At 34.0% G+C, this 14,878-nt stretch overlaps 8 protein-coding genes across 8 annotated transcripts; 5 read left to right on the forward strand and 3 right to left on the reverse strand.

The window, feature by feature from the left end:
- Nucleotides 1-140: 140 nt before the first annotated feature.
- On the forward strand, nt 141-3,603 carry BmR1_04g05585 (Serine/threonine-protein phosphatase 4 regulatory subunit 3; the record flags this gene model as incomplete). The annotated part of the gene is made up of 6 exons (XM_021482409.1): nt 141-341; nt 363-516; nt 542-629; nt 1,390-1,802; nt 1,826-2,976; nt 2,998-3,603. 6 exons carry the CDS (start codon nt 141-143, stop codon nt 3,601-3,603), a joined length of 2,613 nt encoding a protein of 870 aa, XP_021337651.1.
- A 917-nt stretch (nt 3,604-4,520) lies between these two features.
- On the forward strand, nt 4,521-5,276 carry BmR1_04g05590 (hypothetical protein; the record flags this gene model as incomplete). Its single annotated transcript, XM_021482410.1, has 4 exons — nt 4,521-4,813; nt 4,834-5,108; nt 5,129-5,187; nt 5,208-5,276. The coding sequence occupies 4 exons, from the start codon at nt 4,521-4,523 to the stop codon at nt 5,274-5,276; spliced, it is 696 nt and encodes a 231-aa protein (XP_021337652.1).
- BmR1_04g05595 (conserved Plasmodium membrane protein, unknown function) lies at nt 5,353-7,590 on the reverse strand (the record flags this gene model as incomplete). The annotated part of the gene is made up of 6 exons (XM_021482411.1): nt 5,353-5,438; nt 5,461-5,687; nt 5,735-5,958; nt 5,981-6,536; nt 6,558-6,792; nt 6,813-7,590. 6 exons carry the CDS (start codon nt 7,588-7,590, stop codon nt 5,353-5,355), a joined length of 2,106 nt encoding a protein of 701 aa, XP_021337653.1.
- Nucleotides 7,961-8,296, forward strand: BmR1_04g05600 (Glycine-rich protein 2; the record flags this gene model as incomplete). The annotated part of the gene is made up of 1 exon (XM_012794272.1): nt 7,961-8,296. One exon carries the CDS (start codon nt 7,961-7,963, stop codon nt 8,294-8,296), a length of 336 nt encoding a protein of 111 aa, XP_012649726.1.
- Nucleotides 8,746-11,869, forward strand: BmR1_04g05605 (F-type H+-transporting ATPase subunit alpha; the record flags this gene model as incomplete). Its single annotated transcript, XM_021482413.1, has 6 exons — nt 8,746-8,871; nt 8,893-9,065; nt 9,088-9,386; nt 9,932-10,158; nt 10,180-10,868; nt 11,785-11,869. The coding sequence occupies 6 exons, from the start codon at nt 8,746-8,748 to the stop codon at nt 11,867-11,869; spliced, it is 1,599 nt and encodes a 532-aa protein (XP_021337654.1).
- Nucleotides 11,870-11,925: 56 nt separating this feature from the next.
- BmR1_04g05610 (conserved Plasmodium protein, unknown function) lies at nt 11,926-12,371 on the reverse strand (the record flags this gene model as incomplete). The annotated part of the gene is made up of 2 exons (XM_012794274.1): nt 11,926-12,080; nt 12,101-12,371. The coding sequence occupies 2 exons, from the start codon at nt 12,369-12,371 to the stop codon at nt 11,926-11,928; spliced, it is 426 nt and encodes a 141-aa protein (XP_012649728.1).
- On the reverse strand, nt 12,371-14,300 carry BmR1_04g05615 (Vacuolar protein sorting-associated protein 45; the record flags this gene model as incomplete). The annotated part of the gene is made up of 7 exons (XM_012794275.1): nt 12,371-12,517; nt 12,539-12,618; nt 12,640-13,159; nt 13,180-13,248; nt 13,269-13,382; nt 13,403-13,731; nt 13,754-14,300. The coding sequence occupies 7 exons, from the start codon at nt 14,298-14,300 to the stop codon at nt 12,371-12,373; spliced, it is 1,806 nt and encodes a 601-aa protein (XP_012649729.1).
- A 160-nt stretch (nt 14,301-14,460) lies between these two features.
- Nucleotides 14,461-14,613, forward strand: BmR1_04g05616 (hypothetical protein; the record flags this gene model as incomplete). Its single annotated transcript, XM_021482414.1, has 1 exon — nt 14,461-14,613. One exon carries the CDS (start codon nt 14,461-14,463, stop codon nt 14,611-14,613), a length of 153 nt encoding a protein of 50 aa, XP_021337655.1.
- Between the last annotated feature and the right edge of the window lie 265 nt (nt 14,614-14,878).

Genomic DNA, 14,878 nt, shown 5'->3' on the forward strand with positions numbered 1-14,878 from the left:
TGTTCCTAAATATTTACAACATTATATTGCGTAAAATATTGTATAAGTTTATATAAATATTCCATTGGGCGGGCACAGTGTATAAATTATGGGTTATAAGCATCTGTAGGAGTAAAAGCTTCTATATATAATTGTTGGGCATGTTTACTATGGTACCGGAATCGGAGGGTGTTGAACATGAGGAGTCTGGGAACGAGTACCAAATTCAGAACGGAAATTCATACAATCTAAACTATGAGAACTTCAATTTAAATTGTACGAATTTGGATGGGGAACATAGTGTTAATGACCTGCCCAGCACGCTTCTTCGAGTCAAACTTTACGAAGTTGACATACAATCAGTACGTCTAATTAACAATCAGAGCAAATGGATTGATAAGGGTACTGGTAGATGTCGTGTGGAGGAATCTTTCATTGGGGAATCGCCGAAGTTGATTGTTAAGTCGGAAGATGACCCGAATGTTTTTATCGCTAACACTTATATAAAGGACAACACAGACTATGCCTGTCAAAATGGTACGTACTCATTTGGTTTATTTAGATTCAATAATTACTTGGCAAGATGGAGCAAATCCGGAACTTGTCAGGGCTCTAAGTTTCCAAAATCCAATAGGACATCATGCTATATGGTAAACATGTGAATATATTTATTATATGTACATATAATGAATGTAGTTATTCGCCTATCTATTATTTAATATATCCAAATATAATCTTCATTCTCATAAAATTATCTATAACCCTAAAAAGTCCAAATACCCTAATAATTAAATATCAAACCATAAGCACAAAGAATGAGAGCATAAAAGCGAAGAGAACTCCATAAATCACTGGATTATTTCCCCTAGACTTCCTTTGTCTCTATCCCAGTTTGATTTTTCATAAAATATGATGGCAACCTAATTTTATGGTGTAATATGTTTAATGAATTTGTTCAAAAGGATTCGAAGATAAGGATTTTAGATCAACTCAGGTAGTTTTTTGAGAGCAATTGTTGGATTTTCCGAGTATTTGCCCCAACAAAAAAGAGCTATCAAAACTCTGTTGTACAAGGAAATATATAGATATAATATTATTTTTCTCTGTGTCGCGCTTGTTTCCTAAAGAAAATAATAACAAATATGAATTGTGGGATATTATATTCAAATCAACATTACAACAACAATTTGATTGTTAATGATATATTGTTGGTTATCACGTGAGACGAGAATTTATATTACAAAGGCATGATAGTTAGTTCCACAAAAAGTGAACATGATTTTTATCCATATGTTTTTGGAATCTGGCTATAGTATATTTTATGAGGTTATTATCATGATATAATATATCATATCTAAATACATCAGATAAATATACACACCTTTTATACTATATATGATACTAATTCAGGAATTATATAAATATGGTAATAACTGGTAAGAGAACGTATTCTAACCAAAAACAATCCACTACGGATTCCGATACGACTTACAAGGGAGATGATGATAATATTGAGCTTGACGCATTCCGTGTACTTCCAATTATCAATGCCTATAGTATTGACCGATTAGAACACGAAATAGATGCTGCACTTGCGGATAATGAGAACTCTGAGGAGATTTACATTGATATAATTGATAAGGCATGGTTGAAGATGTTGTTCAACTTCATGAACAATTGTATCTACAATAAAAAATACCAAATAGTATCTAAAATCGCATATATTTTGAGACGTATATTATTAAATTGGTGTGGCAATCTTGAGTTGATGCAAATTATTGTTTCAGACGAGATGTTTTTCGACTTCCTCAGGGCTTTTGAATGTAAGGGGATACATATTATTTAGATGATCGGGAGTTAATTGGACAAGGAATTGTGTTAAACCATGTCAAGTTTTTTAAATGTGCAAGGTTTATCGACATAGTAAATGTTCCTAATCCTAATTTCATAAAATGTATCAGTAACGCTTACAGGTTGTCATATATAAAAGATGTCATTCTACCGCGCCATTTGGACGAGTTTTCAATACAGCGAATGAATAATGTCATTTTTAACAATATGTCAGACATTTTGACTTTAATAGTTAATCAAGGAAGGCATTTTTTTCAGGAACTCAAAAATAAGCTGCTGAAAAATTACCATGTAGGATTGTTTTTAAAGGAGCTGCTAATATGTGCCAGAAATAATCAGCAGCTAAGTCAACCAGAACGTAATTCACTGATTCTGATGGTTAGACATTATCACATACTAAATGACCTAATATCTTATATGGATGGCAGTTGCGAAGCATGCAAGTTCTATGAGGAGAACGTTAAACCTATAAATTCCAATTCTATGCTGGAGTACAAAAATATTAAGGATTCCATGGCAAAACTGGTAGGAAACTCCCAGATTTGTGAAAGGTACAAACATGAATCGGGAGAGGAGGATGGATATAGACCCAATCTGCTAAACACCTCGTGCCATTTGACCCCTGATCCAGTGACCCTTGCCACGGAAATAATATATATATGCACAGATAGCTTCCCGGCAGTAGTTAGAGCTGCGATCTTTGCAAATGCTGAGAAAAGTGAAACTCACGAGCCACTTTTGATGCTTCAATTGTGTAAGGTGATTGTAGAGTCATATAATGATGCTATCCAGTCCCAGTGTAAAGATATTATAGTAAGGCTGATAGACTCTAGGCATATGGACTTGCCTGAAAAAGATGAAATTTGTACACTGTTTTATGACAAAGGGGTACTGGATTATCTTTTAAATATAATTTATACTCCATTGGAATGTTTAGACGCTTATGACTATAAGAGACTCCATAATGCTAAATTGGAAGCGGTTGACATATTGTCAACTTGCGTTAAAGAACATAAGCATAGATTTAAACTGAGGATTCAGAGCCAAAAGATTCCTTTAAAGGTAGTGGTAGCTATGAGTAAGCCATACGACAAGTTTTTAGCCTTAGGTGTCATCAAGTTTATAAAGTCATGCCTACAGCTCAAAGTATGTAATTTAATGATATAGGATGGGTTTGTTGAGAAGCATATATGCCAACACAACATTTTACGCATAGTTATCTGGATCCTTAGGAATTTAAAGGGTAATATTAAGGGTAGTGACTATTCTGACACGTTTAAAAGAGGGAATCTAGTAGAATCTGCGTGCTTGGACCTACTGAATTTCATTGAAAATAACTCTATTGAGTGCCTAATAATATGGCTTTTTGAAGATCGCAAGTGTAAACTATGGCTTCAGGGTATCAAGGATTATTATCCTATTGTGAAAATTTTGGAGAAGAAATATGAATTCACAGTTAACAATTCAAAACGTCCATTAGTGTTATCTAAGGACGTAGATGATAGTTGGTTTGAGGAGGAAGAAGATTTGGACGACACTTATGATGTTATGGAGTGCGATGCACTACCTGATTACACCATATCAAATCATTCAACTGAATTTAGTGCTTACAATTCTTCAAGTCTGGTTGAAGGTTATGATGACGAAGACGATATATTTCCAACTAAGCAAACAGCAAGCATGGAGGATGAATTTATTAAATCGCCGATTAAATTATCCCAAGACAAGGTGCCGGTCAAACGTATTAATATTGTTTTGGACACTAGCCATTAGTTTTTGCTAACGTCAAGAATACTAGAAATGGCAAATTGTATTTTAATCTGTAATGATGTATAACATTGTCTAAACACTAATTATGTGACCAAAGTATTAATAATTTCAATTTAAACGCTTTTAATGCGTTTGTTTTGTATATTTATTTGCGTATTTTGCGATAATTATTGCCAACAGAATTTAAAATTTTGAAGGTTATTCTAACATAGTTTATTTTAGATTATTTGTATATTAATTATTTTAGAGAATCGATGTCAAAATGCGTCCTACTAACTTTAAAGAATATTGATTGTATTTATTTTCGAGTATATGATATTAACGTTTATACAATAATTATATGTATATTAATGTGTATTTACCAATTTAAATATTGTAAAAATTACTAACAGATCGTTTTGATTATTTTACCAAATTGTTATTGATATATGTGTAATTTTATATGATAGTTTTTATATTGTATATAATATGTGAGTTATCAATTAAGCAAACATTTTGAATGACTGATTATTTGTAATAAATTTTCAGATCTATTTAATTAAATCGGATAATATTTAATCATTATAAAAATATCATTCTATGAGTAATAGATAAAGTGCATAGATAATGATTAAAATATAAATGAATAAATCAGAGTTGAGACTAATAAGCTAATTATTACCAACAATTAATCGGCCTATTAGACGAATCAAGCATTGGGCATATGACAACAGAATAACCGATTGGAATTATTTCATGCGTAATTATTAATGTATAATTTAACAACTTGCCGTCAAACCACTAGACATTTAACGTTGGTAACATTTTAAATCATCCCATTTTGTGTCAAGTGATAAATGCAATTGTAATATTGTAAATAATAGATAGCTCTTATACAAAGTATCGCCAGCAAATAGCATAATCACTGTATTATAAGTGCCATGGATGCAAGATTCTCATGCCTGTTGGATTGTACGAATGAGGACAAAATAATGACCCATTTTAGCTTTACCAATTGCAATGACTTGAGAAATGTTGAGAATCATACGCACAAAGATGTTTTGGAATTGAGCAATTCAGTCCCTAATAATTTTAATGCTGCTGCATACTTAAATTCTGTGCTAAATATCACAGTTAAACAGGCAGAAGAGTTACTGAACGGTGATGTATCTTCCATCACATATGCCCCGGCGTACGAGATAGATATTACATACACAGCAAGGTACAATAATGGGTAAAAAGCGGCTTATTTAGCACAATTTTATCTGGAATATCTCAAAATTGCCCATTGCTAACATCAATTAATGAATTGATTAATTCAGGCAGTTTAACTATTGGCGATATTTCTAGGGTACTAAAGGTTAAGTTCAACCCTGAATTTACCAATTCCATAACTCACATATCTGCTAGGTACAAAAGAAAGCTTAGGTTTAAGGAAAATAATACACTAATTTGTACCATATCATTAATTCATAAAGGTACTAATACTGACATCGCATACGATTATTACCTACCAAGATCTTTTAATGGTACACATCAATTAATTTAGGCACTGTACTTGAGTATAATAAAAATTTGGAAATTGATACAACGAACTTGTACTTGAGGGTAAAAACTGTCTGATATAGCCATTAGACAAGGGCTGGATTATACTGGGATTAGATACCAGCAAAGAATCTGGCATCTACAGCAAGTAACTATGGGTCGAATAATGAAAATATTGCAATAATTTTATTCCCAAAATAATTAAAAATTAATATACAATCTCTAGTATCAATACAGCAAGTCTGGTAGTAATTTACACGTGCTAGTAAACACATTTCCATCAAAGTCGCGCGTAACGACATTACCCTTCAAACCTAGGTAAATGAATTACTTTACCTTCGTTTGCATCTTTAAGAGTCCTTTGCAGTTCAGTCTTGTTAATTATAGCATGGCGCACCGTGCGAGTTGACAACAAGTAGTGCATTAGAAATAAAGCGTGAATTCCAAATATTGGTATATATATTGAATAGCTAGCATTACCCACACTCAGAAGTAAAAGTATACGCATGTAAATTGACATAAAAACTCTTCTTGTGTGCACCCATGAGAGCATGATGTTAAGCCTTTATTAAAAATGTTTCATTTTCAATGTATTTGATATTATGCCTACCTATAGGTTGACACCACGTAATTGCCAGAGAAATATTTGTACATAGATTTTGGCAATAGAAGGTTTTGAGCAGTAACAAGCAAAATGAGTGTATTAGTAGGTATCACACCAACTTGATCCCTGGTATCACCAAAATTGTCCGTTGAGAGGATTATGTAGCTGTTAAACTGTTTTCCTAGGATCGCCGAAATGAAAGGGTACATATTGGAAAGTAGATTAATACACTAAATTAATTGCATAACTTACTGGCCAGATAGCGAATACACAAAGAATATGATTACCCAATGATTTCATAATCATAAGGTTTAAATTCGTCACTATCATGTTTAGCAGTTTGGACTGGGAGAAAAGAGATAACATTGCGATAAAAGATAAAAACCTAATGGCAGCGAATAGCCCGCTGAATATTGCTTCAAAAAGAGTTGTAATTGTTACGAAGCATGCGAAATTTAACAAAAAAATAGCTGCAATTACTGCAATAACCAAATGTCCATAGGTCTTATCAATCTGTGCTGTTGCATCCGTGCTATCTGCTGTAAAATAAGCAGTGATGAAATCAGTGTTATAACTATTGTGATTGGTGGCAAAGTTAAAAAGAAGTACAAACAAGATCTTGAGAAATACAAAAGAAATATATGGAAATATAATCCTAAGTTTGTAATTAAACTGGACGCAAGTTGGGTTTAGGAAGTGATGTAAGTCTGTTTTGGATGAGAATTCAAGGCTAGAAGTAATCTTATACAAATATTCGAACAAATTGGGACTTAAACAAATACCAGATTTACTGAAATAATTCTTATTGCTAATTGAATGCAGTGCTTACCTTTCCTTGGATGACCATAAATAGTTCTGATTATCTACCTTGTCAAACTGTTTAGATTTGATTGAAAATTGAGTTTTGACAGATCCAATTTTTTTAAGATCAAATTTGTTTTCGGATAGATGACCTGACATTGATTCATTTGACTTGAGTAACTTGGGGATTATGGATATGGAGCTGAATAGCCCGAAATACAAAACTATAGAGTAGATATTTTTGATCAGAAAAATAGAAAACCCTAAATGTTCCAGATATTACCAGAGTTTTTAGTAATATAAATGGCTACAATGCGACAAGATCCAATTAATACATCAACGAACCAAGTGCCGACAATTATAGCATTCTTCCTACAATACCTAACGTCTCCACTGGAATTAATATCTTCATTGGCTCCAATTGAAATACTATGTGTCGAATCTGGCAAATTAAGATACTTTTCAACTCCCATACGGGGAAAAGAATATCCATGGAAGTAGAGTGATATTACATATCCGAAAAGAACAAAATGACCCAAAAATTGCACATTTCTCTCGAAAATGAAGTTATGTGTTGCATCTATAATGTCCATTAAATCAATAAATACCCGCAGCGCCAATTCAATGTGTAACATGTGCTCAATTGAGATTTTCCGTATACCATTGTAGATCATTGTCCCTATTTGAAAAATCCATAACACATAAATCAACACTGTCAATGAGTTAACTAATGAAATCTCATTCCCCATAGATACCAATCCCCTCAACAGAAGTGCCTTATCAGATATACCCGTAGGTAAAATGAACAGATAAATGAATATAATTTTAAAGATCAGCAAACGGGTGTGTGCAGCCCAGCATCTGGCACCTTGGATAACTAATAAACGGGGAGTGCTATTGTACAGGATGTAAATGATAAAAAATATGTCAATCACCAGTACTGACCATAATGCCACACTGTATGTTGTTAGGTAGCAGGTAAAAATCACCTGCTGCATCAGTGACAGCGCTGTATTCAAAATGTAGGAGAACGTACTCCATTTGATTATAACTTTAGACATATTAACAATTATTGAAAATAGCTATTAAGCTATTCCCACAATTCTAATGTTAACTAGGCCACATGGTACCTAATAGTGAGTGAATTGTGGTGTAAACACGCGATATATGACACTAGTGGTTACATGGCAGGAATCACATAATATTGACTGATAAACGGCGTGTAGGGTCTGTTATATATTGTATTTTAAGCCAGTGTTGATGGATGGGGAAAAAATTCATTCCGGAAGCGTGAGAGAAAAAAGACCCCAGAAGTACAGCCGTGACCCATAATCACATAACAAGTACAACAATCAATTATTATTTGTTGTACCTGCAATACTAATTTTTACAATCTCTACTCTATATTTAAATAAATACTAAATTGTGACAATGGTTAGGCTAAGCGGAAAGTGCAAATGGTTCAATTCTATAAAGGGCTACGGCTTCATAACCCTGGAAACAGGAGAGGATGTTTTCGTGCATCAAAGTGAAATTCACGCTGTGGGTTTCAGAAGTTTAGCTGAAAATGAACCAGTAGAACTGGAAGTTATCAATGAAGATAATAGGAAGAAAGCAGTTAAGGTTACGGGCCCAAAGGGTGACTATGTCAAGGGTGCTGATGATACTCGTTATAACGATGGCTTTAACCCCCGAAGCTCTGGTTACAGAAGTGGCAATGGCAGCGGTGGTAGCTACAGAAATAATGATTACAATGACAGATACTAAGCAAAACAAATTCGTGTATTTAACGATTAGAACACATTAGCAAAGAAGTGTGAAAAAGAAATACTATTGCAAATGACATGAGTGGACACTCAAAATTGAGTGTCATGATAATGAAATAAAATGTAGTAATTCAATGAAAAGATGGAACAGATAAAACAGAAATGTGATTAATTATCGTTTGAATGCAAACCATGATTATTTAGTTGTTTAGATATGACAAAAGTACTTATAATATATATAGGCTTACTTTAGTTTACAAATTTACATTGAATGATGCAATTGATATTGAGTAGTTTGCAAACATATATTCTACTAATTTTCCCCCCTGTTATAAATATAAAGAATCGTTTGAAAAATAGCGTGATGATACATATACACTATTTATATGCCTATAATATAGATTAAATTCATATGTAAAAAATATAGTGCAAATTTACTGGTGTGTCACCATGGCCTCTTCCACAACTAGGATGCTGCGGTTATTCCAACCATCCAGGCGCAAGTTTACCACTAAAGTTTCCCCATCTGAGATTTCCAAACTTTTGGAAAGTAAAATTTCTGGCTGGAATAATCAGGTATTTTCTTATTGAATGCAGAAGAACATGGGTGAAGTGGGTCATGTCATTAATGTGGGAGATGGGATTGCCCGCGTTTACGGATTGACGCAAGCTAAAGTAGGCGAATTGGTTAGATTTTCCTCCAACGTCGCTGGAATGGTCTTAAACCTAGAGTCTGACAACGTCGGTGTTGTCATATTCGGCGAAGACAGGTAATAAGAAGTTTATTACTAGATCTATACTGGAGGGAGATCAAGTTGAACGAACAGGATCTATTGTTGATGTTCCTGTGGGACCTTCTTTATTAGGAAGGGTTGTTGATCCGCTGGGGAATCCCATTGATGATGGTCCTCCAATCACTTCAAAACTTAGAAGTAGAGTAGAAGTACCAGCTCCTGGCATTATTTCAAGGAAAAGTGTACATGAACCTATGTCTACGGGCCTAAAATGTGTGGATTCGTTGGTGCCAATTGGTAGGGGACAGAGGGAGTTGATCATTGGAGATAGACAAACGGGCAAGACTGCGCTGGCTGGTTAGTATACCAAACATTATTGCACTATTTATTAGATTTTAGTACATATTGATATATATTACATATGTAATATGCAAAACATCTTATTATTGATTATTAGATACCTAACTAATAATTGAAATAATATACACGATTTAAATTATTATTATGTTATTTTTACATTATTTCAGTGCATTATATTAAATTTATACTTAAATACAAATTCATATATTATTTTCATTACCTTTTTTGCCACAGATTCACTATAATTATATCAAATTTAAGTTTTTCCATATATTTGACAACCACAAATTAAAATGTTCACGCATGCACACTTTAATATTTAATGTTATATTATAAAACAATTTAAAATTATTTAAAATAAGAAATATATTAAAATGTTATTCATAATTATTAACTCATCTATGATTGTTAATTTTAATATTTTTTGGCATTTTTTCGATTTTTTCATTGAAAATGTTACATTGATAACTTTAATCTCTATTAATTAATGATACTTTTAAATATTTTAAAACTTTCCATATTATCTTCCTAAAATAACGTAGTTGATACAATATTAAATCAAAAGGAAATTAACCAGAACAAAGATGAGAAGGATAAGCTCTATTGCATATATGTGGCCATAGGTCAGAAACGATCCACCGTCGCTAGGATTAAGAAGGTTCTAGAAGACCACGGCGCAATGAAATACACTACAATTGTGGCGGCTACGGCGTCTGACCCTGCACCTCTACAATTCCTTGCGCCGTTTTCCGGATGTTCCATGGGCGAAGTAATAATACTAGTGATTTAGTGGTTCAGGGACAATGGTAGACATGCGGTGATCATCTATGATGATTTGTCAAAACAAGCCACAGCATATAGACAAATGTCATTGCTTTTAAGGAGACCTCCTGGACGTGAAGCATATCCTGGAGACATTTTCTACCTCCATTCACGCCTTTTAGAACGCGCTGCTAAGTTGAATGCATCCCATGGATCAGGATCACTAACTGCTCTACCCGTAATTGAAACTCAGGCCGGTGATGTCTCAGCTTACATACCTACCAATGTCATTTCCATTACTGATGGTCAGATATTTTTGGAAAGTGAACTATTCTATAAGGGTATAAGACCTGCTATCAATGTGGGTTTATCTGTGAGTCGTGTTGGATCTGCCGCACAAACAAAGGCGATGAAATCCGTTTGCGGTACTATGAAACTCGATCTTGCACAATTTCGTGAGGTGGCAGCATTTTCCCAGTTTGGATCTGACCTGGATGCTTCAACTCAACAGTTGATTACTAGGGGCCGCGTGCTTACCGAGTTGCTTAAGCAGGATCAGTACAAACCTATTAAAACGCCGTTGCAAGTTTGTATCATCTTTTGTGGCGTGCAGGGTTACTTGGATAAAATACCTATAGATCAGATCACGAAGTTTGAATCCGAGTTTACCAGCTATATAACCACACAGCACCAGGACATTTTGTCTTCCATCGAAACGTAAGCCTAAAATGACTATAAATAGCAAAAATTGGAATCTATTGCTTCAAACAATTAATATTTAAATCAACCATGTAAATAAACCGTGACATACATCTTTCAAATATACATATATACCCCTATGCCCTGTACAATACGAATAATAATGTGATTAATATCCTATATCTATAACCCTAAAAAGTCCAAATACCCTAATAATTAAATATCAAACCATAAGCACAAAGAATGAGAGCATAAAAGCGAAGAGAACTCCATAAATCACTGGATTATTTCCCCTAGACTTCCTTTGTCTCTATCCCAGTTTGATTTTTCATAAAATATGATGGCAACCTAATTTTATGGTGTAATATGTTTAATGAATTTGTTCAAAAGGATTCGAAGATAAGGATTTTAGATCAACTCAGGTAGTTTTTTGAGAGCAATTGTTGGATTTTCCGAGTATTTGCCCCAACAAAAAAGAGCTATCAAAACTCTGTTGTACAAGGAAATATATAGATATAATATTATTTTTCTCTGTGTCGCGCTTGTTTCCTAAAGAAAATAATAACAAATATGAATTGTGGGATATTATATTCAAATCAACATTACAACAACAATTTGATTGTTAATGATATATTGTTGGTTATCACGTGAGACGAGAATTTATATTACAAAGGCATGATAGTTAGTTCCACAAAAAGTGAACATGATTTTTATCCATATGTTTTTGGAATCTGGCTATAGTATATTTTATGAGTTATTTCACGGCTTTCCTAGTTTATTGATCACAAACAATATATATAATGGGGTTTAATTATAATATACTGACATTTTGTTACATATACTAATATAGAATTTACATATATATATATATATATGACAAATTTGAATTATTAATGAATAAATAATTTAAACATAACCAACAGTGCTAACACAGGAATCATGTGTTGTCCCAGCAGGTGGAGGAAAATCTCAGAACCGCTATTGTAAATTTCCGTTCCAACTTTCTAAAGGAGGATTAGTAACGGATTTTATAAACTAACAAATAATTGATACAATTACATGGCATAATATGCTACTAGTGGCTACGTTCTAGTTTTATGATCTTGTCTAATTTATCCCTGGCCTCCTTGATCCTCCTTCTTTCCGATTCCACCCATGAGTAATCCTCTGGCGCCATGATTTTCCACGTCATAAAACTTGCTAAAATACACCAGCTTAGAATGAATAGTCCTAAATAGTTACTTGCTTACCTTGTAGATTTACCTTTAAGTGGGTTGAGAAGATAGGCCTTTTACCCTTCATAAACTGATGAAAGTCCTGCCTCCTTAGCTTACACCTATCAGCGCCAGTAAGAATACGCTTATGTACGTCTAATTCACTGACTTTGGGCCTTTCCTTGTCGGTTAACTCCCATGAGTCAGAAATTAGCCTCCTCTGAACAACATAGGCACTGGGAAAACTGGAACTAATTATAATGTTAGTTAGAGAAGAATTTAATATACAAAATAAACTATTTGCCATTATAATTCGGCCATTTCCTCGAAGAATGAATGACAGTTCAGAAAAGTGGTTCCCCCCAACAAAATATCCACTCCGGTCTTCTCGCTCAGACCCTCACATTCTCTGCTCTCCTGATAGGTAGCACCTCCTACTACAAATGCAATTACCTAAATAAGTCATGTTCATACCGATTTTGGCATTTCATTGAGGGCATATTGGTACCCAAAGGCACAGGGAGTTGTTACATAGTCAAATCCATTAAGTTTTCCTATGTTAATAAGTTTCTAACCATTGAGTAGCATATCTATTGTTTCTGATAGCCTAGAGCGATATCTCATATAAGCCACAGTATCTTTGATAGTTTGTTCAATTGCTGTTTTAGCCAGGGAAAAGAAGCTTCTGTCAACATTCTTACACATAGCGCTTTTTGAGTACTTGAGCAAGTTATCCAACACCACAAAATCCTCAGTATCACAATTCATTTTTTTCATTTCAGACTTTAGGTAATTTACCAGAGATTTGTCGTCAGAGTAGCATACTGCAAACAGGCAGCAAAGTCTAAGCCTATTGAATGGCGATATGTCTGGAGATTGTATGCGATTGTAGAGCTCTGAAAAGCTTTCTGCCTTGTTGCTATTGCAGCAAATATCCTGTTCCAAAATTGACTGATTTAATATATCGCCTTTTGCCAAACAATTGGACAATGCGTGCTGTATAGATAAGTGGCGTTTGACATCGGCGGACATTTTTGCTTGTTCTGGTATTAATTGTAGCGTTTCAAAAACATCATTTTTCGTGATTAGATTTTGCTAAATAGCACAAATTTTACCTTTTTTTTATATTCATTTACCAAGTCATTAATTGCCATCTCAATGTCTGCAAAATCGAGATACTTATTCTGAATAACTTCAAATATACCTGATCAAAAAATGAATCTGTTATTGAAGAAACGACAAATTCTTCTGTCTCATTGTTTTTTGTATGTATTGTTATCTTGTTATTGTGTATGCCAATATATTCATGTATCATGGCCTTCATGACGGAATTTGTACCTGATAAGTCCATTGAGTTAACATCGGAGTAATACAATCATCACGGCGATCGTACAATAACAGAACTGTACCAAACCGGCCATTTTTGGATCTTTCAGTATCATTTGTTACGGAAATATTTTTGTTGTGATCATTGATTTTGGCTTGCAATTGAGATGCAATTGCTTGGCAGAGAGGTGAACACTTGCGGTAAATAATAGTAGGCTTTTTGCCAGTAGCACAACATAATGCAAATAAACCCTGAACTATGCGTTTTACGCATTCATTTTCGTAATAAGATAAAAATATCTGGTTTAATTCTACAGAATTAAGAGTTATATACTCTTTGCCTACATTATCAATTTTACATACTGACCAACAACTTGTATAGGCTATAGACATTTTTCTGCTCTAAGGAAAATGTATTGTGGCCAATTATATAAAAGTCGGTGTAATACTCAAATACTGTTTTCACTAGGTGGTAGGAATCGTATTTAGCAAGCTTATTAATTTTGTCTTCTGATAGTGTGTTTGTAAAAACAAAATGATAAGACCCAAAAATGCTCTGGGATAACTCAGTGCACAATATCTCAATATTGTTGTTTGTGGGCCTTATGATAAATAGAGCAGGTATATGCTTTAGATTTCGGTGTTTGTTATGGCGTACTTCGCGGACATCCTCTATTTTGCTATCGTAAGGGTCAATATCAACAATTGACTTGGTGCTTATTTGCTGAAAAACGCTAGGATCATCCAATCTAAGTGTTAGAAACACTTCATTCTCCAGTAAATACGTCTGAGTACAGACCAATGATAAGATAGCTGATGTTTCTGAATCAAGAACTAGCGCCTTAAAACCCTTTACTTTGTTAAAAATGGATTTAAAAGAGCTTGTAACTCTATCATACAGTGAATTCATTTATACTACTGTACTACAAATGACTCCAGTGTGTGGCAAGAATCTATCCTTATATACTTTGTTATAAGGACACAGCTACATTTCATTGATTGAAGGGAATTACAAACATAAACGAACAGCTGATGAATATAGACTGGTTCGTCATACCGATGTTAATTATATGCGTTACATTAAGAGCTTAAAAAACTGCGCCAAAAACGATTTTAATATAGCTCCACAATTCGAAAAATCAATGAAAATGTGTAAAAATGCGGTGCGTAAAGCACAGCCGACTGGATCGGTACGACCTATGAAGCAAAAAAGAACAAAATAAGAATCAAAACTGTCGCATCACATAGCCATGAAATATTCATAAATGATGCTAAATTGGGTAATGCGTTACACAACCCATCACACCAAACAATTTATAATAAATCAGCCCTAGCACTATCCACGAAACAAATTTTAACAACCATGTGCGGAAAATATTAAAGCACAAATACGCCATAGTCGGGGGACCACCCTATAACCACACAAATAACCCTAGAAACGCAAGGGCAATGTCTCACACACCGATACATGCAATGCTATGCTGAGTG

Source organism: Babesia microti, chromosome IV (assembly GCF_000691945.2).
Source record: "Babesia microti strain RI chromosome IV, complete genome".
In the NCBI taxonomy this organism is placed as follows: domain Eukaryota; phylum Apicomplexa; class Aconoidasida; order Piroplasmida; family Babesiidae; genus Babesia; species Babesia microti.